At 40.6% G+C, this 23,277-nt stretch overlaps 1 protein-coding gene across 1 annotated transcript; it reads right to left on the bottom strand.

The window, feature by feature from the left end:
- Positions 1-393: 393 nt before the first annotated feature.
- Positions 394-21,438, bottom strand: RPGR (retinitis pigmentosa GTPase regulator). The gene is made up of 14 exons (XM_077342926.1): positions 21,154-21,438; positions 19,883-20,008; positions 18,991-19,083; positions 17,881-17,943; positions 15,541-15,699; positions 14,745-14,894; positions 14,226-14,384; positions 11,623-11,775; positions 8,798-8,922; positions 6,351-6,536; positions 5,599-5,785; positions 5,131-5,231; positions 3,890-3,955; positions 394-2,551 (listed from the first exon to the last, which is right to left on the bottom strand). Exons 1-14 carry the CDS (start codon positions 21,179-21,181, stop codon positions 524-526), a joined length of 3,624 nt encoding a protein of 1,207 aa, XP_077199041.1. The 5' UTR covers positions 21,182-21,438; the 3' UTR covers positions 394-523.
- Positions 21,439-23,277: the final 1,839 nt, after the last annotated feature.

Below are 23,277 nucleotides of genomic sequence, written 5' to 3'. Positions count from 1 at the left end.
CACAGCAACAGCGTGCATGCACGTTTGCGTCACCGCCATGCCAGCGGCTGTGCCTGCCTCTTCCCTTCCTTCTTGCTGCCGGCGGGGGAAGGCAGGCGTGGCTGGCGGCGGCCCGGTACTGTGGCCTTTGTGGCCTGCCACCGGGCCGCAGACCGGGGGTTGATGACCCCTGCTTTAAGGCATTCCCCTGAAATCCCAAAGTGGCTCTGTAATAGAAAAGAGGAAGAGTCCGTTAGCATCTTAAAGACTACTGAAATTTGTGGCAGGCTATGAGCTTTCTGAAGAAGTTAGTAAATCACCAAAGCTCCTACCCTGCCTCAAATTTCATTGAATGTTGAGATGCTACTGGACTCTTGCTCTTTTCTACTGCTTTAGACAGACTTCACATGGCTACCCATCTGTGACTTTGTGTTTTATTTCTTAATCAAAATTTTAGATTAAAAATGCAAAATATAAATATTGGCACAAAATAATAGTTTCTTGAAAAAATACACCCATTTCAAATAACCATCAGTCTTTGGTGCTACTTTAGTGTCAAGTAATGAGGTAAAACATTATTCCAAAACTGTTGGGAGTGCTGTAGTCCATTAACAACATGCTGTTTTGATATCACATTCTTTTTAGAACTTTTGATTTTATGTGTTGGCACTTTTTCACTTCTTTTTATTTCTTGATATTTATGACATTTAGTTTTTTGTCCTACTTTCCTCCCCTTTCCATATTCATTTTCTTCCTCTTTCTTTTGGTCTTCTTCCTCCTCCACTTCCTCCTCCTCTTCCTCTTCTCCTTCATCTTCTCCTTCATCTTCTCCTTCTCCTTCCTCTTCTTCTTCTTCCTCCTCCTCCTCCTCCTCTTCTTCTTCTTCCCCCTCCTCTTCTTCCTCTGTCTCTTCCTCCTCTTCCTCTGTCTCTTCCTCCTCTTCTTCCTCTGTCTCCTCCTTCTCCTCCTCTTCCTCTGTCTCCTCCTCCTCTTCCTCTGTTTCCTCCTCCTCCTCCTCTTCCTCTGTATCTTCTTTCTCCTCCTCTTCTGCTTCCTCATCCTCTTCATTCTGTTCTTCTGCAAATGCTGCTTTATCAGTCTCTTCTTCCCCTTCCCCTTCTTCTACATCTTCTCTTCCTTCTTCTTCATCTTCCCTCTCTCTTTCTTCTTCATCTTCCCTTCCTTCTTCTTCATCTTCTCTTCCTCCTTCTTCCTCCCCACCTTCAACATAATCTCCAAACTCTTCCTCTTCTTCCATAATTTTCTTTTCTTCCCCTTCTTCTTCCTCGTCTTCTGCTTCCCCTTCCCCCTCTTTTTCTTCTTCATCTTCACCCCCCTCTCCTTCCTCTTCATCATCTTCCCTTGCTTCATCTACTTCCTCTCTCCACTCATTACTTTTGTCCCCCTCCTTTTCTTTCTCTTCTTTGTCACTCTTGCTCTCCTCGTCTTTTTCTTCAACCCATCTACTATTCTTTTGTTCTTCCTCAACTACTTCCAGAAATTCATTCTCTTCTGTATTTTCTGTTTTGTCTTCCTTTTGCCTGTCATCTACAAACTGTACCTCCTCTTCTTGTACCTCATCTTCTATGTCACTTCTCTCAGTCATTATTTGAAAGTTTCCTTTCATCTGCTCCTTCAGTCCATGCTCACTTTTAATTTCATACTGAAATTCATCTTTTTCATCTTCATCATTTTTATCAAAGGCTATTACAGTATCTTCTTTATTTTCTTTCCCACTCTCATTTTCACTTTCCTCATCTCCAGATTCTACTTCACTATCAACTTTCTCACTGTTACCTTTTTCTGTCTTTTCCTCATTTTCTACATTCTCCCCTTCTGCTTGAACATCCTTATCTGATGCATCAGATATGCTGGTCTTGTCTTCACTCATACTGATGTTTTCAAGTTTCTTCCTCATTTTAGAGGTATGCTGCTCTTCTTTCCATTTTATATTTCTATTTTCTACATCTATTTCTCTCTTTCTTATTTTGCCATAGCTGTACTGGTTCATTTGATGAACATAGTCTGCTGAGCCATTGTTTGTTTCCTCACTCGAAGATGACAGTGTTACTGCTACTTGTTTCATAAATTTTTCTTTGTTTTTTAAGTCTTTCTGTTCTTCACTGCTTTCTTTACTTACATATATCTTCCCATCCTTGTCAGATCTGACTATTACAGCTTCCGCTTTATTTTTCTGAAGATGCACAGGTAACTGCCCCAATTTGTCAGCAGTACTTCTTGCTGGCATGCCTTGTTGACATGAGCTGGAATTTTTATCCACTTTCCCCCTTTTTCCTAGTTTAAATTCACTTTTAGTAGTCTGCCGAGGGTCAAATGACAGTCCTCTAACAGGCTGTTCTGATTTGCTTTTGGCATTTTTCTTACCAGCCTTAATTCTCCTTACAAAAGCATCGTAACAGCTCTTCTCTTCCTTTCTAAATAAACCAGGATGAACAGGCTCCACCTGGGGAGAGGCATCCCCTGATTCCAAACCTCCCTGAACTAGGGTATGATCATACTCTTTCAACCCTACATTTCCATATACATTAAGTTTCACATTGTTATTTTTCTTCTATTCCATATCAGAAGCAAAAAGGGGAAAAAGAAAAAGAAAGGACAGCATTAAAAACAAAATGATAGAACATAAGAAAGTAAACAAATCAGAATGTGTAAAGTTAAGATGCATAACTTGACAGGTGTTACAGCTTAAATATACACTACTCAAAGGAAATATAAAAGAACAGACTTCTTTGCCATAGTAAATATATTCCTATAGGAATACGTACATTTAAAGTATGCACCTAGCTCTGTTATTAATATACAATGAAAACCTGATCATAAGATGATCTTCCTGAATCAGACTAAAGGCACACCAAATTTGGCATCCACAGTGTCCCACCAGATTGCAAAAGCATGACCTGAAGGCAGAACCGCTCCCACAAGCAGTGCCCGGTACCACCTAGACATGGGTAGTACTTGTTAATCATGTGATTTCCAAACAGAATGGTGCTAACAGAATTTTGTCTTTGAACTTTATAACTATATAATAAAACAATAGTGTGTGGCAGCATCTATTTATAAGGAATCTCCTGTTTTGTCTATTTTTACTTTATTGAAAACAGGAAAGAATTCCATAATGGACCATAATGTTCAAAGAGATAACCCGGCAAGCCATTGTTGTTATTGTTAAATCAAGTCAGGACGGTCCATTTCCAAATATTATTTTACAGAATTGTAATTTCAGTATTTATCACACAAGAAAACTAGAGCCTATAAAAACCGAAATGAAACAATAGAAAATACTAGTTCTGTTGAATAATTGATTAGACTTAGTTGTCTGAATTTTAATTTATTTCTTTCAGTACAGGTGGAATCTTGAAAAGAATAGTGAATGTGTCATTTTCTCAAGAAAGAAGTACAAGGGTGACTTTTGTGTGTGTGTGAAAATGCCATAAACACAGTACGTGAATCAAAGGCCCAGAGAGACCCAAACAGGGCTTCCAGCTGATGGCTGGTACTTGTCAAGAGATTGGGGAAAGGCATGAATGAGAGCTATTGTGTTGAACGGCATTTCTGGGGCAAACCCTCTAAGTGATGTCACACCATGCTAGGATACAACATACAGCTAAGGTTTACCTTAGCATTTCCACTGAATCATAAAGCAGCATGATGTCATTTCTAGGTTCATCTTGGAAGCAATATCACACTGTTGACACAACACTGCATATAGTTTTACTGAGTCAACTCATCTATTATTATCAACTCTTATTGAAAACACAATTAGAATTCAGCTGTTTAGAAAACTGCAACTAGTGACTTGGCTGGCCTACAAACTATTTCAAATCAGTGTATTTACCTATAGAGAACAGGCACTTCTTTCCCACAAATAATGTTTGTAAATTGATAGTACCTTTTGCTTTTGAACTGGAGTTAACTGTAGCGACTGGTCACTGGGGTCCAGTTTCATCACATGGGTCTGAAATGTTTCAATATGAGTGGTTAACAAAAGCATTTTGAAAACAAAAGAATATTTTACTTACTTTCATGAGAGCAACACTAAGCAGGACTTTCCAAACGTGCCTGTTTTATCCTTCCCTAGGCTTTAGCACAGCAGCCCAAAATGGGGGAGGGGATGGGGAGCCAAGGACCCAGGTGGATTTGGGGCGAGAGGTACTGTTTCCTCCTGGTGCCCAGCCTCGATAAACTATCCTCTGGTGCTCTCTCCCACCCTCGCAGCTCAGCATGCTTGTATGTGCATCCCCACCCCTTCACATAAATGCTAGCTAACATCTGGCTTTGGCTTGAGACCTTGGAGAGCCACTGCCAGCCTGAGTAGCCAATACTGATTTTGATGGACTAAGAGGCTGATTCAGAATATGGCAGCTTCAAGAGCCCAAACCCACAGTTCTGCAGGGCCTTCAAACGGGAGCTCTTCCACCAGGCACAAAACTCACAAAAAACTCTACGGTGGGAATTATTTTTATAAATATTTTAAAATTTGTTAAACATTTATTGGATGACATGGTCATATTGACCCACCCACAGTTAAGCTTCCCAACCATATTTTGCACAATCGTGCCACTTCTGTAGTTTCTCGAAGCCTGAAGAATGTTTCAGGGGTTTTTCAATCGAAAAAAAATGAGAAGGGCTGGTCAATGGGCCTTTCAGCATGTAATGGCCTCTATCGCTAGTTGAAAAGAATAAAAAATACTATTTTGTAGAAGACCGTATTTTATCATAATTTTGTTGATTAATAAAATGGGTTAAGAATTGGACAGCGGTCAGAAAAAACACCAACACAATTCTAAGCACATACATACAATGAGGAAAGTATGCATCACCTGGAATAAGTTAAACAAGTCAGACTATACAAGACTTAATTTTTTTTTCAATATTCAGATAGTAGGATTTAGCAGATGAAACAATGGTGGTTCTGAGGTGAAAAAAGAAGGCAGGGTTAGCCCCCTGTCAAGGAAAACCAAGGTCAATGACATGCTTTCCTCCAGTACCAAGAGATGCCACACACACATTAAGATGCAGTGTAAACCTATAGGGCAGGGAAGATATTTCATGTTGTACAACAACCATACTTCAGAAAGGCAGTCTTACCATTTTATTTAAGATATATATAATCAAAAGTAGATAGCTCACCAGATTTAAGACATCTGTGGTATCCCCAAGGTTTCTGCCCTCATTTGTGTCATCATCTACTGAACTCCCCTCTTCACCCTCACTCTCCTCCTTCTCACCTGCTTTAAAAGGGAACAGAGGACCATAAGGAATATTTTGGTGTGAAAAAGGAAGTCTGGAAATTCACATAGGATGAAACACAAGGATAAGTCTTGTTTCAAGAAGTACAGGGAATGTTTATCATCATTACAATATTCAACCTAGTCTAGAAACCAAAACGTGTTCCTTTTTCATAATTCTGCTAAATGCGATCCTTAGATCTTTTACGTAACAGTTCCTCTGTCATATCTATCTGTAAGCATCTAATTTGTACTTAAACAAATATACTGTGGGTTGAATTGTTAGCAACAATTTTTATTGCAGCTATAAGGATTCTTCTTCATAAAGTTCAACAGTATTTTGAAGAACATGATGGAAAAAGATGGTCACCTGTTCCATAGTCTACAGCAGATTCATTATCTTTATTTGCATTAGCTGTCTCTGAGTTTAGAAGGTTTGCAGGGGCTCCACCCAATGGGAAAGTGCTGTTGATGACACCAGGTGCAGGCTTCAGGGAACTGTCTCCAAGAGGAGGAAGTGTTCGTACCAATCGACTAAATTGTTCGGGTGATTTTTCCTTGTTAAAGGTTTAAAACAGAGCAACTTTAAGTCATTGTAAAGATAATAAACAAATAAAGGAAAGCAAAGAGTAGTCATCACCCAACAGTCTGGAAATCAGATCTTAGTATGTAAAAGCATCATGCAATATATGTGGCCTGAAGCAGGGATTTCTAGCATGTGTCACTGAGTTTTTGTCTCAACTCATGGTCTACACTTGAACTTGTGACATACTTTAATGCAAATAAACCCAGTGCCATGAATGACGGCCACCATGGCAGGCAGATGTGATTGCAAGGTCAGCCCAGCAGACAATGTGCACATAAGAGCATGGCACATAATAGTGTGCAATTTAATCATCCCACAGAATTATGGTTATAATTAAAGCCTAATTGTTTGTTTCAAATGTCTCCATATTCTGCTTCCTCAGTTAACACTTTGTTGAAACTAATAACACCCCTCTTTTCCCCCTCAAATTGTAGAAGTTGCAAAAATAAGAGATGAGTAACTAAGATAAAGGAAATTAGAGGATTTTAGTCATGGTGAGAATAAGAAAGTGGCCAAGAAAAAAGATTAAGATTTACCCTCTCTCTTCGTCGCATACGTGCAGATAATGTTCGATGTAAGGTGTTTATTACTAATGAATCTCTGCCCAATTCAGAAACTACAGTAGATAAGCCATGTTCATTTAATTCTGGCACACGTATTTCTTCTGAGTCTTTAGGCCTCGGTGTGGCAAAAACCAGCATGTGGCAACCACCACAGGCAGCCTATTCCACAAATAAAATTGAGTTCATTAACCCACATCCACATGACAGCGGGGGGGGGCAGGGGGACATACAAAGCTGACAGCATCTTTCTTGAGGACTAGCTGCAGACATATAACATTCATGACAATGACCTTTCATCACATACAATGCTTGTCATTTAAAAAGCAAAGCTGCCTAGTACTTTGAGCTAAGTCAACATGATAAACATAAGCGTCAGTAAAGAAGAAACTAGGCATGTGATTAAAAATAAGAAGTTTTTAAATCGTTAAGACTTTTATTTTTTAGAAAGCCCTCTCTCTCTTGCTAAGCTAGGATCGTATTATGAATGGTTAAACTGTGTCAGGCCAAGCTAAAGGCATAGAAGCAATTAGACTGAGCTACAGATGTGTCCTGCAACCCACCAGAACTACCAGAAGAAACCATCCGAGGTTCTCTCATGCAGGTAGGGGAGAGTAATGTACAAATACTAGCCCTTAGCCTAATAACTTGAAATCCATGGCAGAAGTACTGAGATCAGATAAAGTTCAAATATTTTAGTTGACAGTGATTATTAACAGGATGTGGAGGGCCTTCTTAGCCTTCTTCTATCTCTGAAGCAATTGTATGTGGTATTGTTCAAAGGGGACGACCCTTTGCTGTGCCCATGAGAACACAGAAATATAAGAGTCCTGCTGAATCACACTGAAAGTCCAGCATTGTTTCTCACAGCAACCAACAAGATACCCCACATTGGAGGTGCTATTGGTGAGATTGTATCTCCCTGACAGCAGCCCTCTGTCTATGACCCCAAAGAAAGGAGATCAGCCATTGTAGGGTTGCCCCCCGTATTCCGGCATTGGTAACATGGTGAGCCGGAATCTCATGATCGACTATGTTAGACACTGCTGTAAGATCCAATAACAACCAGCCCTGATCCAGCTGTCTCTGGAGGTCATCCATCAGAGCAGCCAGCCCCGTTTCCACCCCATGGTCAGGCCAGAAGCCAGACTAGAGTGGGTCTAAGACTGAAGCTTTATCAAGGTATGATAGTAATTGGTCCACAAAGGCCCTTTCAACCACCTTCACTAGAAACACTAAATGCAAGTTAGCCATGCCCTGTGGATCCAGTGATTTTTTTCAGTAGTGGGTGGACCACTGCCTCTTTAAGCCACTCTGGAAATTCTCACATTGAAAGGGAGAGGTTGATAATTCTTGGAGGGAATTATCCTCTCATCACTTGTTTTAAGAAGTCATGAGGCCAAGTATCTAGTGGTCAAGTAGTTAGCCTAACTGAAGCTAGCCCTACCCACTTCAGTCAGTGACCTGCCTGAAGTCATCAAATATTACTTCCAAAGGTGGCCAGCGGGCCTCTACTTCCCTTACTGTATCAACATTTGGCAGAATGTTGAGACTGTTCTGTGAAAAAGCCCACAAATACCTCACAGCTTATATCCAATCATTTTGGTACTCTCCCTTAAAGAAAGTAGACAGATGTTTTCCATGGTTCTCTCCAAGACCGTTCAACCCTGTGATCATTTTGAGGACTCAAAGAAGTTGACCCTAACTCATGGAAGGTCCCCTGTTCATTCTCCCTGTTTTCTAAACTGCATGGGAGGGCTCTCTCTCCAAACTGATTTTTCTGGTAGTTCCTTTCCCTGACAATTTGTTGATGGAGGGCTAACTCAGACACCCCTGTAGCTATTGGGAGAAGGCCAAAGCCTTTGCAACCCTTTTGAGAAGGAAGTTACGTTTCCCTTCAACAATCATTTCAGTGGAATGATGGAAATGAACCTCTTAAAGCAGCTGAGAGATTGAACAAAAAAATAGAGTCTGAAGCAAAGGATTTAAAAAAATTACAGTCATCGTCACTGTCTTTCTTTCCATACCCATAATGTAATATTAACATGTAATATTAACATGTAATATTATTTAACATGTTTTTAACATGTAATATTATTTTTAAAAGCCAAAATAAAACATAGATCAAAAACCTAAAGCAATAATTTTTCTTAAATATGCCCATTCCTTTGAACTGTTTTCAGCACAAACATTGAAGCATTGTGTCCACACACACAGAAAATGGAAACATCTACAAATCTGGTTTCCCATCTAAGCAGAAGTAGTAAACTAGTAATCAGAAGAAATTAACATTTCTTCATTGCTCATCTTTAATTAAAGGACATGACATTGCAGAACAGATGTATAAACTTTAAACAGAGTTCCTTTGAATATAGCATAAAGCATATGGAGTTTTTCAAAGCTTGAAAAATAACGAATCTTACCGAATGTACAGTAAACCTCAAAAAATTAGCACATAATGTAGGTAAAAACTGATTCATGTAATTTTCTTCACCAAGTCCTAACTTGCCATGCCGTCCATCTCCAAAGGTATACATAAGGCCATTCTCTAAGCGTGGAGAAAGGAACACCTTCACTTATATGGAACATAGCACTGGACAAAACATCTTAGCACCAACTAACCTAAGACCTTTTAGCAGAAGGAATTGCTTTATTTCCAACAGCAGCCATCCTAAAGCATGTATTCCAACTTATAAGATAGTATCTATCTTCTATATATAATAATAATTGAGTGTGTGTACTTCCCAACAATGTACCAAGCTTCACTGTGGGACATGCCCCCAAAATGGAGCTGGCCAATCAGAGGCTCTTCGCCGCCCCCATCCTCCTCCTCCTCCTTCTCCATGCCACTACCCAGCATTTGGCATGAGGAGGAAGAGCCAGCAGGAGGTAAGCCAGGGAGCTGGGGGAGACCAGTCGGGTACACTCCGCCATGCTGTACTCCTAGGCGAGGTCATCCAGGCCTGCTCCGCAGTGGCCATGCCACTCTCCCAGGCCCTGCTGGCTAGCCTACCTGACTCTGTGGGTCCTTCTGCCCTTCCTTCAACTTTCTACAGCCCATTTTGAAAACAGGCTTTCCTTCTAGTTTTTATTAAAAGTAAGGGAAAATAAAGGAGGGAATTGTATGAAATCATAACAACAGAAACAGATCCATAATATGCTCAATTGGAAATCTCAAAAACATTCCTTACAGTAAGAATTAGGAGCCAGACTTCCATGGTTCCAACCTTACTGTGGAGTCCTCAATGCCACTTTGCAAACAGGGTCAAAACTTTCAATAACAGATTTCCCAAGGCAGCTGGAAATATTAATGCCACAGTTTGTGGGATCATGAAAAAGAAACTCAATAGCTACTTAATTAAATCTTTAGGAAGACCACTCTGCTCACAACAAAATTGGATTTAAAAAGGCAACTGGAAGTTGCTCAGAAGGGGGTTGCAGTAGAAATACCACAAGCATAACCATAACTAGGGATCTGCAGATTCCTCCAAATATTTTTGATCTAGGGTTTTAATCCATCATGTGCCCACTGAATTTCATTGGAGAAGAAGAATATTAATATTAACTGGGGGGAAGGGAACCAAACATTCCTCTCCATTTTCCCAACATCTGTGGAGTTCAAGGAAAAAATATTTAAAATCTTAGGGCTATTTCTGCAATGCTGAAAATTAGGAATGCTACAACACATGTGTTGTAAAATAATCAAAGCCCCTTCAAAACCAGTCTATAGTTTCTTGAAAAATGTGGAAAATTGTGAAAGAGTGGCTTTTTTATTGTTTCTATGGTACTTTGGAGCAATTATTCATTGCTGCAATACAAAGCCAAAACAAAAAATAAAAATGAATTCCTTCAATTTAGAAAAAAATGTTTTGGCACAAAAGAAGATACTTTTCAAAGGATTTCTAATGTCTTGTTGCAAAAGTACACAATTGCATTTTTCTGTTTTATGAAAACAAGAATTAGAAAACCATTAAAATAATCCCTTTAAATTAAATAATTTCTCCCAAAGGTTTCTTCCTATTCTCTATTTCCCCCCTACTTTATAACATAAGGTGATTTTCCTAGGATCTCTGAATCTTGGGATCACAGATGCATGCACTATGAGATCTTAAAGAAACTAGTTTTTCCAGTGTGCAATTTAGACAGGCACTGAAAAAAAATGAAAACATACCCTCCCCAATCAACTTCTTATAGACTACGATAGTCTCAATTAGTAATTTCGCACTCTCCTTCTCAACAAAGGAATTCTTACACCGTTCCTGGGTCTTAGCTTCTAAACCCCTAAACAGTGTGAGCCCATGATATGTAGAGGATCACCTACTTTCATAGCATTAGGAGGCTCCTCAGAAGTCTGGATCTTGATACATGGTTGGTGCCTATGTGAGCCACTGCCCCCTGTAGAGATTAACCCCTCTTTTTTCATGGTGTTTAGGTGGAAGGTCCAGGTGATTCACTACCAGAATTTTGGGACAGCCCTGATTGTTTTGGAGAAAACTTTACTTCACATTCAACAGCATGAGTTGTACACAGTTCTCTTAAGTGAGTGATTTATCAGTCAGTCAGTAACCTTTTATTGGCATAAAATGTATAAGACATATAAAAATAGGGTTTAAAAATTTCAACAAAATAATAAAATGGGGTTACATGACCAAACAGATCTTAAAATGATTAAATAAACTATAAGAGATAAAATACAAGGTAGGCAGCATATTATAAAAGCATCTTAGTTAAAACTCTGGCAACTAAAATGGTTATCTCTGGGTCTTTGTCAGAGAGCAGAAATTGCAAGGTCATAGATTTACTTACAGAAGGCTTGTTTCCCAGCAAAGCAACAAAGCTGTCATCCCGACACTGCTCATATAAGGGGCAATCTAACAAAATGTGTGAGACAGAGTCAGGGCAACCAGAACCACACGGACAGAGTCTCGCATGGTATGGGATATGGTGGAATCTTCCCTCTAAGACCTTTGAGGGGAAAGCATTCATTCGTGCCAGGAGAAAAGCTCTTCTCAGGGGTGGGACATCAAGGAGATGCAAATATGTAGGCATAATATTTCTCTGCATAATGATGCCAAAGAATGCTGGTGAGCAGACTCGAGACTGGGTAGGTATGAGTTCCTGCTGCTCATGGTCTAAAATTCTCTGTTTAATAATCCAGATTTATAATAGATATTATATTATATGATGATGATATAAAAAGTATACAAACAACATATTAGAACAAATTCTAAGTAGACAGCATACATACCAGTTATCAAAGCTGTGTGATTTTCCCCACTTGCTATGTTGCAGATTTTATGCCTTCCCAGATCCACAATCTTTGGTTCAGAACTTTCAAAAATAAATGTACCTTGTCCAAGTTGTCCATATTGGCCAAGACCAAAGGTATAGACATCTCCCCCTAAAAAAGGTAGGTGTCAATAATATTTAATTCATGGTCCACAAAGTCCAGACTGAGGCAAAAAATGGGAGAGATTATAAAAGAAAGCTCAAATTAATCTTGAATAGCTGGGCAGATATGAGCAAAATGAAATCCATAGGGAAAATATAAACTGTATGTCCATGAAAAAGATTTGTAGAAAATGCATAAATGCTGTTGCAGGGATTATTGTAATAGATAATAAAAATTGATACAATATAAGGTGTTGAAGCTATGGTGTGGATAGCATAGGATGACTTGGAGGAAGACTAATGGTGAGATTCTCTGTTCAGAAATGCCTCTGTGGAATTACTAGCAAAAACTTTATTTAATTCAATTTGAATCAAACAAAACTACTATAAAATCAGTCATCTGCTGATTCAGTCTTTCAGACTTTTTTGCAGAGCTAGAAATAAATAAAAAGCTTTCAAAGAAACTTTTACAGTGATCTTGTTACAGTTTAGAATCAGTCACCTAAGAACTACAGTGAAGGTAACTGTTGTCCCTTGCCTGTTTATAATCTATACATTACCTGGTGGTTGTGAACAACCTTCTTTTTGCTGCCAAATTATAGGTGTGATGGTTTGGTGTAATGGCCTTAATGAAAAATAGACAAAGGAATGAGATCTCTATTATGAAAGGGAAAGGGGAAAGTGGATCTATTATGGAAGGGACAGGGGATCTCTATTATGAATGGGACAGGGAAAAGTGGATCTATGTTATGAATACTAAGGTTTATATTATCTCCTAAATTAAAAAAACAAAGTTAGTACAGCCTATATGCAAAATATTAGGAATATAAGGAAATTCTGGTACTATAATTCTTCATGAAGAGAAGGGAACTATAGGTTATTTCTTAGATTTTAAATGTAAATTTTAACCCTATGAACTGTTTTTCCTCAATGAGATGTAGAAATACAACAACTGAAGGGGAGTCAGATAAAAAGTGGGCAGTTGGAAAGGAGAGGAAGAGGGGAAAGATGAGGTTATGGGGACTACCAGGTGGAGGAGATACTGGTGAGGGCCATTCCAAAGGAAGGTGAGGCTCTTCCCCACTGCAAGGCTTTGCAGCCTCCTGCGACAGGCCCTATCTGACACACAGCATCTTATGATTCTGAGGAACCAGGCTGGTTTAGTACTCTGTAAACCTTCCCATGAGTTACAAGATGATATTAGGGCAATGTGTAAAGGCTTCAGGTTCACTGTCATTAGGTAAGTTTTGTGGTGAGACTAAAACAGCAAGAAAATAGCAAGAAAAACATAAAGATCATTGAGGTAATTATTGTATATATATGTATTTATTTATTCTATTTATAGTCTGCCTTCCTCCTGGGACTCAAGGCGGATCATAAGATAACACCCCATAAAATCCCATAAAAACCCTAAAACTATAAAAATCACAAACACAAGATGGTAGAAGGAAAAATCCTCCAGCCTCCCAACAGCTGTCCACGAAGAGGTTCGTCAGATGGAATGGTGTAGCCTGAGGGGACCCATTGATCTTAACAGACCTGAAGACCTGGCAGAAGAGCTCCATTTTACAGGCCCTGTGGGACTTTGACAGCTCTGTCAGGGCCATCAGCTCTCCTGGGAGCTAAGTCCACCAGGTCAGAGCCAGGATCAAAAAGGCCCTGGTCCAGGTCGAGCCTGGGCATCTCTCTCTAGGGCCAGAGACCACTAACAGATTAGTACCTGCAGAGCAAAGAACCCTGTGGGAAGCATAAGGAGATAAGTGGTCCCTCAGATAGGCAGGGCCCAAGCCGCGAATGGCCTTTAAAGTCAAAACTAAAACCTTGAACTTCATCCAGGCCATAACTGGTAACCAATGCAGCTGCCTCAGCACAGGCTGGATGAAGGTCCTCCAAGATGAACCAGTGAGGACCCTAGCAACTGCATTCAGCACCAGAAACTGGATGCTGTTGCAGAGGTTCTTTTGTTTCTTGTTTCATCTGCACAACAACCCTGTGCAGTAGGCCTCAAGTGTTTCAACTAAACAACAGTTTCAACTCAACAGCAACCTATGTGATCAGATTCTCAGAAGTATAGTTTTACTACAATAAGCAGCATAGGAATCCCAATACAGACATGGATTGTGGCGCTGTGGAGTAAGGTTTTTAACTGCCTCCCACACTGTTTCTCTAACAGAACTTGCCCCACAACTGTTTTACCCCTGTTGTGGGGGAGGACAGGCACCTGTACAGTATCTCTCTTCCACAATGGGACAACGAGCTGTTTAGGGGAGAGAGTTTCTGTCAGAAAAACAGTATGGGATGAAAGAATTAAGTATCCATCTCAACATCTACCATCCCCCCCCCCCCCATGGTTGGATTTTGCAACTTATTTATTGAAGAAATCCAAATACAGATCCCAAATGTCTTGGGCATGAAACATCTTGATATTCAGAAATCAGGATAAAGTTACCAGTTATATACCTGCAAGAGCCACTGTATGTCCTCCTCCACAGGAGACCTTAGTAACCCTACCAGAAATTCCAGAAACAAATTGTGGAACCCTGCTGTTTTTCAGCTGCTCCCGTGACAAGCCTAGTTTTCCGTTTTCAGGTTCCCCAAAAGTGTAAAGTTCACCATCTCCTGTAGAAAAATAGAACACAAAGATCATTCTCTACAAGAGTAATAGTTATGTGTGTCTCCCACCACTGTATTAACAGGAAAGTGCATTAATTTTAAAACTATGAGGGGATTTTTAAAATGTATTACAAAAACTAAAGAAAATCAAACATTGTTGATTTCCCCTGGCTCTATTATATTATAATACTTCATCCAAACTACATGGAAAACAAAAATATTACAACCAGAAACATGTTGCTCATAGAAACCACTAGAAAATAAATTAATGCAGTGGTATCAAAATGAATGAAAAGTTGAAAACAAACAAAAGCAAAACTTTAAAAAGAATCAGCACAATCTTACTATGTATATCTTGGGGCTTACGTGTTATCAAGGCTGAGTGGTAATATCCACAAGAGATCCAGGAAATAGGTTTGCCAACATCCACTTGGTGAGGCACACACACATTTGTTTTGTCAGCCAAGCCAATTTGTCCTTCAGAATTATCTCCCCACATAAAAAGCTGTCCATCCACTAAAAATAGAGATCATCCATGGTAAAGAAGTAAATAATACAAAACACAGCACTGTGACTTTGTAACTACAAAGTTACACTACATCATGCAATTTTTTTTAATTTGGGAAGGTTAGAGGAGAATTTTGAAAGGTTATAATATAGCATGGGATATTGGAAGGGAGAGAGAAATGTGCCATTCTGAATGGACACAAACCCCTACTGTGTGCAGGTGTCTTGTCTAAAATTTTCTCATATCAAAACAAAATTGGAGGGCACAATATTTAGGAACATCTCTCCTTGATATAAACCTTTATCTCTGGAATGTCTAAGATTATTTCCCCAAATTAATCCACATTTCTATCATTTAGCTATTTTCTATCTAGAAAATAGCTAAAAGGTACTTTAAAGAATTGAATGTTTTTTTAAGTTGCTAAAAATAATTGCATAGCACAATGTTCAAAGGTGCAGCTATCATCTAGAAACAATGGAAGCAGAGTCTCCAAGGTGTTAGGATTGCCTCTTCACACTTTCAGTGGCTAACTTGTTCTTAGGTATGCAAAGTAATCTTAATCTCAGGGCTTTCACAAATGTGCAAGGAAAAGCACCCCTCAAGTGCAATAACTCCCCTCTCCGACACATCTCCTGTGTTAGCTGCGGCTCTCACCAGTAAGTGCTGCTGAAGTGTAGGAACCAGCTGCCAGCTGTTCAATCTTGTGCTGGTGTGTAAAAAAACTGACAAGGTGAAATGTGCTTCTTTCTTCTGTGTCACCCATTCCCAACTGTCCTTCACTGTTACCTCCAGCAGCATACACTTTCCCTTGTTCTGGACAGAGAAGAACACTTGTAGAGCAAGTACATTCTCATTCAAAGCAAAACTTCAAAAAATAAACAGACATGTTCAGTTCATGGGGATTTTTTTACACACATCAAAAAGTGGGTTCTGTTGCCTTGATCTTTTCAAAAGGTGAACTGCAGAGATAATCATTTTAACACAGGAGGGTAAGAGCTGCAAAGTTCTATTGGGAGGGAAAGGCAATGATGAAAAGTTCTTTATCTCAGCTGCAGGCTGTGATTATTCTGAGGAAGGCAGGACCAATCATGGAAAGGAAGAGCAGACCCTGCCCCTTGCTAAGACAAGTGGACAGGAGGGTGAGAGCACTGAAGAATCCTTGTGCTCATCATCCAGACTAGGCTGCCTGTTGGCTCTAGGAAACTATTGCTAAAGGCTTCGCTTCACTCCTGTGTCTCCCTTCCTCTGCCCAAGGAGCTGTCTTTCTCAAGGTTTAATTCATTTTTAGGGCAGATAGAAAAGGCAGTCTGCCATACAAGTAGGTGCTATTGATAAAATGGAATGCCAAAGAAGTAACTCCTGCTGCTGCAAGAGTGCAAGAGATAATTCAGTTTTTAAATTCTATATTCCACATACTATATTTAAAAAAAAAGAGAGATTCTACTGCGTGTTGACTCATTGTAAGGGTTGTTGTTGTTGTTAGGTGGGGTCTTGTCCGACCCATCGCGACCCCATGGACAATGATCCTCCATGCCTTCCTGTCCTCTACCATTCCCCGGAGACCATTTAAATTTGCACCGACTGCTTCAGTGACTCCATCCAACCACCTCATTCTCTGTCGTCCCTTTCTTCTTTTGCCCTCAATCGCTCCCAGCATTAAGCTCTTCTCCAGGGAGTCTTTCCTTCTCATGAGGTGGCCAAAGTATTTGAGTTTCATCTTCAGGATCTGGCCTTCTAAGGAGCAGTCAGGGCTGATCTCCTCTAGGACTGATCGGTTTGTTCGCCTTGCAGTCCAAGGGACTTGCAAGAGTTTTCTCCAGCACCAGAGTTCAAAAGCCTCAATTCTTTGACGCTCGGCCTTCCTTATGGTCCAACTTTCGCAGCCATACATTGCAACTGGGAATACCATAGCCTTGACTAAATGCACTTTTGTTGGCAGTGTGATGTCTCTGCTTTTTAGGATGCTGTCTAGATTTGCCATGGCTTTCCTCCCCAGGAGCAAACGTCTTTTAATTTCTTTGCTGCAGTCCCCATCTGGAGTGATCTTGGAGCCCAAAAAAATAAAATCTGTCACTACCTCAATTTCTTCCCCATCTGCCACTATCTCAATTTCTTCCCCAATTTTTCTTCCCCCATGAAAAATTGCAAGGGTATTTGTACATAAAAGATTAGCCAATTATCCATAGGAAACTACTGTACTAACCCACTAAATGTTCTGCTCATGCATATGTCATGGTCATCTCATTAAACAGGGTTAGCACCAGTGTTCTTTACAATACTGTTCAAGGAAAATGAGCACCATGACAACACTGAAAACGGGAATGCCCGGCATTCACTTGCACCCTTTAATAAATTGTAACTATGCTGCGGTGTAGATCGAACACTGGCTATCTACAAAATGGGGTTTGCAGGAACCAGCACAGAGAATAGGTACTTCTTCCTCTGTAAGTGGAAACATGCTCTTGTACTGAGCTCTCAGTTGCAAATACGCTTACTGTCCCTTTAGATTGTGGCTGTGTTGTAATCCCGAAAAGCTCCTAGTCCTATTTCCACGACTGAACTGTGTGCAGTATTGCAACCATAGCATTTAGTGAAGGAACTTGTAGGAAGATTCTAGATTTAGTACTACTATTTATGGTTGCACAGCAGTAAGAGAGGCAATAAGCAATTAGTCAATTAGTTAGATGGACTGATTGATTTTTAAAGCCATTCTTAAAGATTGATGCAGGAAGCTCACCTCAACATACATACTCCTGTCAGAATTAGCCACAACATTGGCGGCAGACATCTTGATGCAGGTTGGTTTCTCCCTATGCCTCATAAAGTCTTTCCCCATATGAAGTTTTGCCATCTGTTTGGGGTTGTAATATTGTCGATTGGGGTTTTAATGGGCTTTTATTGTTGGATTATTGTTGTTACCCGCCATGAGCCAACTTTCAGATCGAAGGGTTATAAATCCAAAATATAAATAAATAAAAAACAAAAGTTACATACCTGTACAAATCAAAGTATGATTTCTCCCACAGGCAGCCAATTTTACTTTTTCTGGTTTTAAAACTATGAATTGAAAACACAAAACCATTTAAAAGTTATTCAATCTGTTCAGTGTTACTACTCTACAGTAATTATGTAACCATCTATCAGTGGCAAGATGGACAACTGCAGTAAATTGAGTCTTCTAATTCTATTTACAACTGAATAATCAAATGATTCATTAAGTATTTCTTTCAATGTCTCTAAAAACAGAGTTGATGTGTTTTTCTTAGGCGCTCATTACCAGAAAACAAACAAAAACTTACATTTTCTTCACATCATCTTTTAGGTTAAATAACGAAACATCAAGTTTTCTGGAGTACATCTTCAGAAATGACTTTATAGAGCCAGTGAAAAGATCATGAATTGCCTATGACCTCAAGTCTTAATGCAATGTAAGATTTTATCTCAGTATCTCTGGTGTTCCAAGTGACATTAGACATCTTTTTTTTTTAATTGAACATCTCCTGATGGATGGAATGTCAGGTAACATCTCCCCCCCCCCCCCCAAGAAGCCCTGGCCATATGTTTGGAGGCTGCGACAGAATGGTTCTAATGAAACCACCTGAAGCTTACCCCCTCAAAGGCAGAGTTCCTCTAGCTGGAAGAGACAAGACCAGATCAGGAAGTGCACCTTCTCGCTCTTGAGCTCCCAAGGAGATCAGGGCCCTGCCTGGACTCCAGCAGTTCCACAGTGCCTATACAACAGAGCTCTTCCACCAAGTCTTTGATTGAGACCAGTGAGCACCTACTGCAGGTAGCAGTTATTTCTGGCCTTCCACTACATACATACATACATGTTTATGCATACATATGTGTATTGCTGAATATATATTGTCCCATTTTCTCTCAGGCTGTCTAACTTACCCACGCTGGGACCAATGAAGGGGGCCCGTTGTTGATTTTATAGAGGAGTTCTATTATATCTTATCTATTTTACAATTTTATACTACTTATTTTATTGTACAGGTTTATCTTTATTTTGTTAGCCACCCCAAGACTTTGTGAGTAGCAGGATACAAATTAAATAATAAATAAATCTTCTAAAATGCCATATAATACAAAACAAACCTTTCACACATGTTGGCTTGTTGATGGTGTTCTTTGTTCCCAATCCTAGTTGTCCCCAGTTGTTACTTCCAAACATATACAGTTTACCATTTCCTACAGAATACAGACACCAAAAAAATAATCCACCATAATTTATTTTGTTTCAAGCACTCCAGTATGATGAAGTTGCTGTGCTGAACATTTGCTTTCTTAAGAAAAACATATGTAGCTTATGAATGAATAACACAGGAAGATTAATTTCTCAGTTTACTACACATTTTTTTCTGCTCTTGACATTAATCTAAAATTAATCTAGAATGGTAAAAAAACATAAGGTTGGATTCAACTGAGTATTTCCAGTGATAGAAACAGGTGACTGTAGACCTCACACTTTCCCTGTCATGCTGTTCCTAGGGTTCCTTCATCCCCTAAGAGCAACATTTTGGAGGGCATATGGAGTTGTAGCAGAAAGGGGAAAGCAAGGGAGCTGTGCTTTGCTGATAGACATCCTCTCATCAGCTGGCATTTTTGATAGAACCTCAGCCATTCGCCAACCTTAGTTTATCATACACATCTCAGAGTATCTTCAGATATTAAACTAAAGTGGTACAAAAAGAAATTGACGTCTCTTGTTCCTTGTACTTCGGTACTTCCTGTGTAATTTGTGTCTCCATACATCCAGAATAGGTATATTAATATTTTCACTTTGCACTCATTGGAAATACAAGTCATGTTTTGACAATCACATTACTGCTTCTATGAAACACCCAAGGCTAAGATTGTGCTGTAAATGTACTTAGGATAACAGTCTTTAATGCTTCTCAGATAACTTATAGTAGTACTTCTAAAAGACAGCAGCAAAACCATTGATTCAAAAGTGTGGACATTGGAAAACAACTTTTTTAACACCAACCTGTAACAACAGAAGTATGTTCATCTCCACATGATATATGTAAAGGATTGTCACTTTTAAACCAAAACTTGCTAGGAACATTTTCTGCAAATTTGCTTTTTCCAAATGTGAATATAGCACCTGATACTAGAAGAAAGAAAACTGGTTACATATTTGCTTAACCCCAAGTCAGAACATTTTGCAACGCAAAAGATGATAAACACCAACAGATCCTAACATCCTCCCTATGTACACCCTCCCCTATTTGCAGGTGGCAATCTCTACCTGTTCTCCCCAGGTTCTTAGAGAGCAAGCAAAACTGCTTATATAACTGTAAATAAATACCGCTGAAAGACATTCCCACTGACCCACTTGCTAACACATGTTAACACATGCATACACACACCAGCCAACCAGCATGTTAGTCAGAAGATTTACATTAACAGTTCTACAGGCACAGTTAAATTGTTCAATACTGAAAGCATGCTTTGCAAGTGGCAAAAAAGAGCCACTGAGAACACACAGTAAGATGAGCATGTTAAGAGAAGGCACAAACTCTTCAGTGTTTACAGGTGGAGTACACAACAATCTTATAGAAGCAGAGATTAAAATGCACTGAACCTCCTGTCTAACAAGAAAGAGTCCAGTGAGTAGCCGTGTTGGTCTGAAGTAGCACAACAAAAATAGAGTCTAATAGCACCTAGTTAGCATGCCAGAGTCTCGTTTGTTATCAGAATTAACCAGACAAACCGCTCCAAGGACTAAGAACGGCCATGCACCACCATGCTAACTAGTTATGCATCCCAAGCACACCTGGAATAAATCTTTGTTGTTCTTAAATGTGCTATTGGACTCTGTTTTTGTTAAGAATGCGTCCAGTTGCACTTTTAAAAAATTTCAAATCAATAAATTCAAGAGTCAAATGTATGAATGCATCTCATGAAGTGAACTCTGCTTCAAGAAAACTTCTACTGGAACAAAATCTCATGAGCTTTTATGGGGCCGTTTATTTCCAGTTTTCCTTCGCTACCGCAACCTAAGGCAGCTACTCCTCTGAGACTGCCTGATGGGGTTTTAAAAAGCAGAAACACAGACCTTGGCGGAAAGCCCCGCTCGCGTCAGTGGGGCTTAACGCCAAGGAAGCCTAGGTGGGCTGGAAATGAAGGATCCAGGGGCGAAGAAAGAGGAGGAGCAGCTGGGGATCCTGCCATGCGCGGGCATCGCTGAGAAGGCAGAGGAGGGAGGGAGGGAGAGTCGCCGTCGTCGTCGGCGTCCCTGGCCGGGGAACTCACCGGGCACCTGCTCTTCGGCCTCCCCCATGACAGGGGGAGGGGAAAGGGCCGCGGAGGGAGACACAGCCGGGAGCGCCGCCAGTCCCGGAAGTAAACAAACCTCCTGCTACTAGCAACGGCGGCTGGCTGGACCACAGAGAGCCCTTGCAGGCTGCTGCAGAGCGTCACCTCAAGCGACCATAGAGAGAAGCAAGGCCGGGAGTTACAACCTTCACGGTTCTCAACCGGGACTTCCGGCTTGCGTGTAATAGGTGGGCCGGCCCACAAATACGGGGCTTCAGTTCTTTTCGTGCTGGGGCTTCGATCCGGAAACCAACTCAGGAAGATTGTTGGGCGAGAGCCGTACCAAAAAAAAGAAAAAAGAAAAAAGCTAAACAACGAAACAGGAATAAAAATAAAGAAACGGGAACGGAAGTAAAAAGGCCGAAGTCGCGATCTGAGCATTTGTATTGTGGCGCGGCGTGGATGTGTACTGTCAAGTACGAGGCCTTCGTAAATCAGCGCAATTCCCTTCCTAAGCAACTAAAAGCGTTTGCCTTCTGCCAGGATTCTGGAAACTGCTGCGTTTGGGTTCGAAAAGGTTTTAATTGGTGGCCTGTCAATCACCGTCTAAATATGCTCTTCTTTTTTTGGTATTGTTTTTAACCAGCCGGCGTTTTTTATTTATTTAGCTTTCCTGGCAAATCGTACAATCTGAAATGCATTGCTTGAAATCCTGCCCCACCCAGTTTCTCTGCACTGATTGCCAGCTGCTAAGGGCTTGGCCGTCTTCCGTTCCATGGTCGCCGACAACAACATGGTTCCCTTTCTGCTTTATACGCCCCTCCCCGCCCCGCAGAGGCAGCCACCAGCGAGCCGTGTGCTTGCGGGAAAGGGGAGCGTTTCCAATGGCCTGCTGCTTTTATTTGTTCCCGTGGCTTCCGCACGGAGCCAAATGTCAGAGGGGGAGCTGTGCTCAGTCTGTGGCTCTAAGAGGAGTCGGCCGGCGACTAACATAACCCAAAATGAGAAAGAGCCGCGGAGTCGGCGGCATCTCGCCACAAGATTCTTCTGTAGCTTTTAATCTGAACCAGAAAGGAAGATTGCGGGGAACCTTTTTAAAAAAAAAAAAATCCGTGGCCAGAGACGCTTATGAAGTCTTGGGGGAAGGGGAGTTTTTGCTGCTTAGAGCTCCTCCTGGCGGTGGATTATGCATGAGCGCCCGGATCGTTCCGTTCTGTGTCTGTCAATTGCTCAGTTTAAGAGCCTATTTTATTTGAATGGGCTTTGTCTAGGGTTTGCCAGCCTCCAGGTGGAGCCTCCCGCTAGTACAACAGATCCCCAGGGGAACAAAGTTTGAGACTTCTAAGACTCAAGCTTTGTTCTGCTGCTTCCGACCACTTCCCAGTTAAATTGATCCCCAGGTGACAGAGATCACTTTCCTTGGAGGAAATGACAGCGTTGGCGGGTAGACTCTGTGGTATTACATTTCTTTTGACGCCCTGCACCTTTCTAAACTCTGGCTTTCCTAGGCACCACTTCCAGATCCCCGGGACTTCTTTCTCAAGCTAAAGTTGGCAATCCTGGAGGTTTGTACTGTCCTACCTCAAAAAAGGGAAGATGTGTGAACTGGTGGTCTGTGTGCAGTGCCTGCATCATATTTGGCTTGGCTGAAATCCTAAACATGTTTATGATGGGTCTGCATCTGAGTATACATGCTCAGGATTGCGTTGTAACTGAGAAGTAGAATGATTCCTCTATGATGAAAAGACATCAATAAATGTTTAAATAGTTCATGGGTATTGCTGTGATTCATCCTGGTCCCTTTTGTTGATACAACCTATGGATTTTGCAGTCCACCTAATGACATTGATCTTTAGTTTTTGCATAAGGTAAAATATCCTCTTAGCCATGGGCAGGTCTCTCAGGTAAACATTTGAGATAACTAGATCTCATGCAGTTTTACCTTTGCCCTTTCACTGCAAGGAAAAACATTGGAGGGCGGTATATAAGTATGATAAATAAATAAATTTCTTCTTTATAACTTCAGTTAGGGACATAGTACTGAATAAGCATGCTGTTTAATTTGAGGTTCCTATGCAGTTCTGGAAATGCAAACAAGATGAACATGTATCTGGAGCTGTG

This window comes from Paroedura picta, chromosome 6 (assembly GCF_049243985.1).
Source record: "Paroedura picta isolate Pp20150507F chromosome 6, Ppicta_v3.0, whole genome shotgun sequence".
NCBI lineage: Eukaryota > Metazoa > Chordata > Lepidosauria > Squamata > Gekkonidae > Paroedura > Paroedura picta.
Note: the sequence above shows the minus strand (reverse complement) of the source record. Positions and strands in the feature narration are given on the sequence as shown.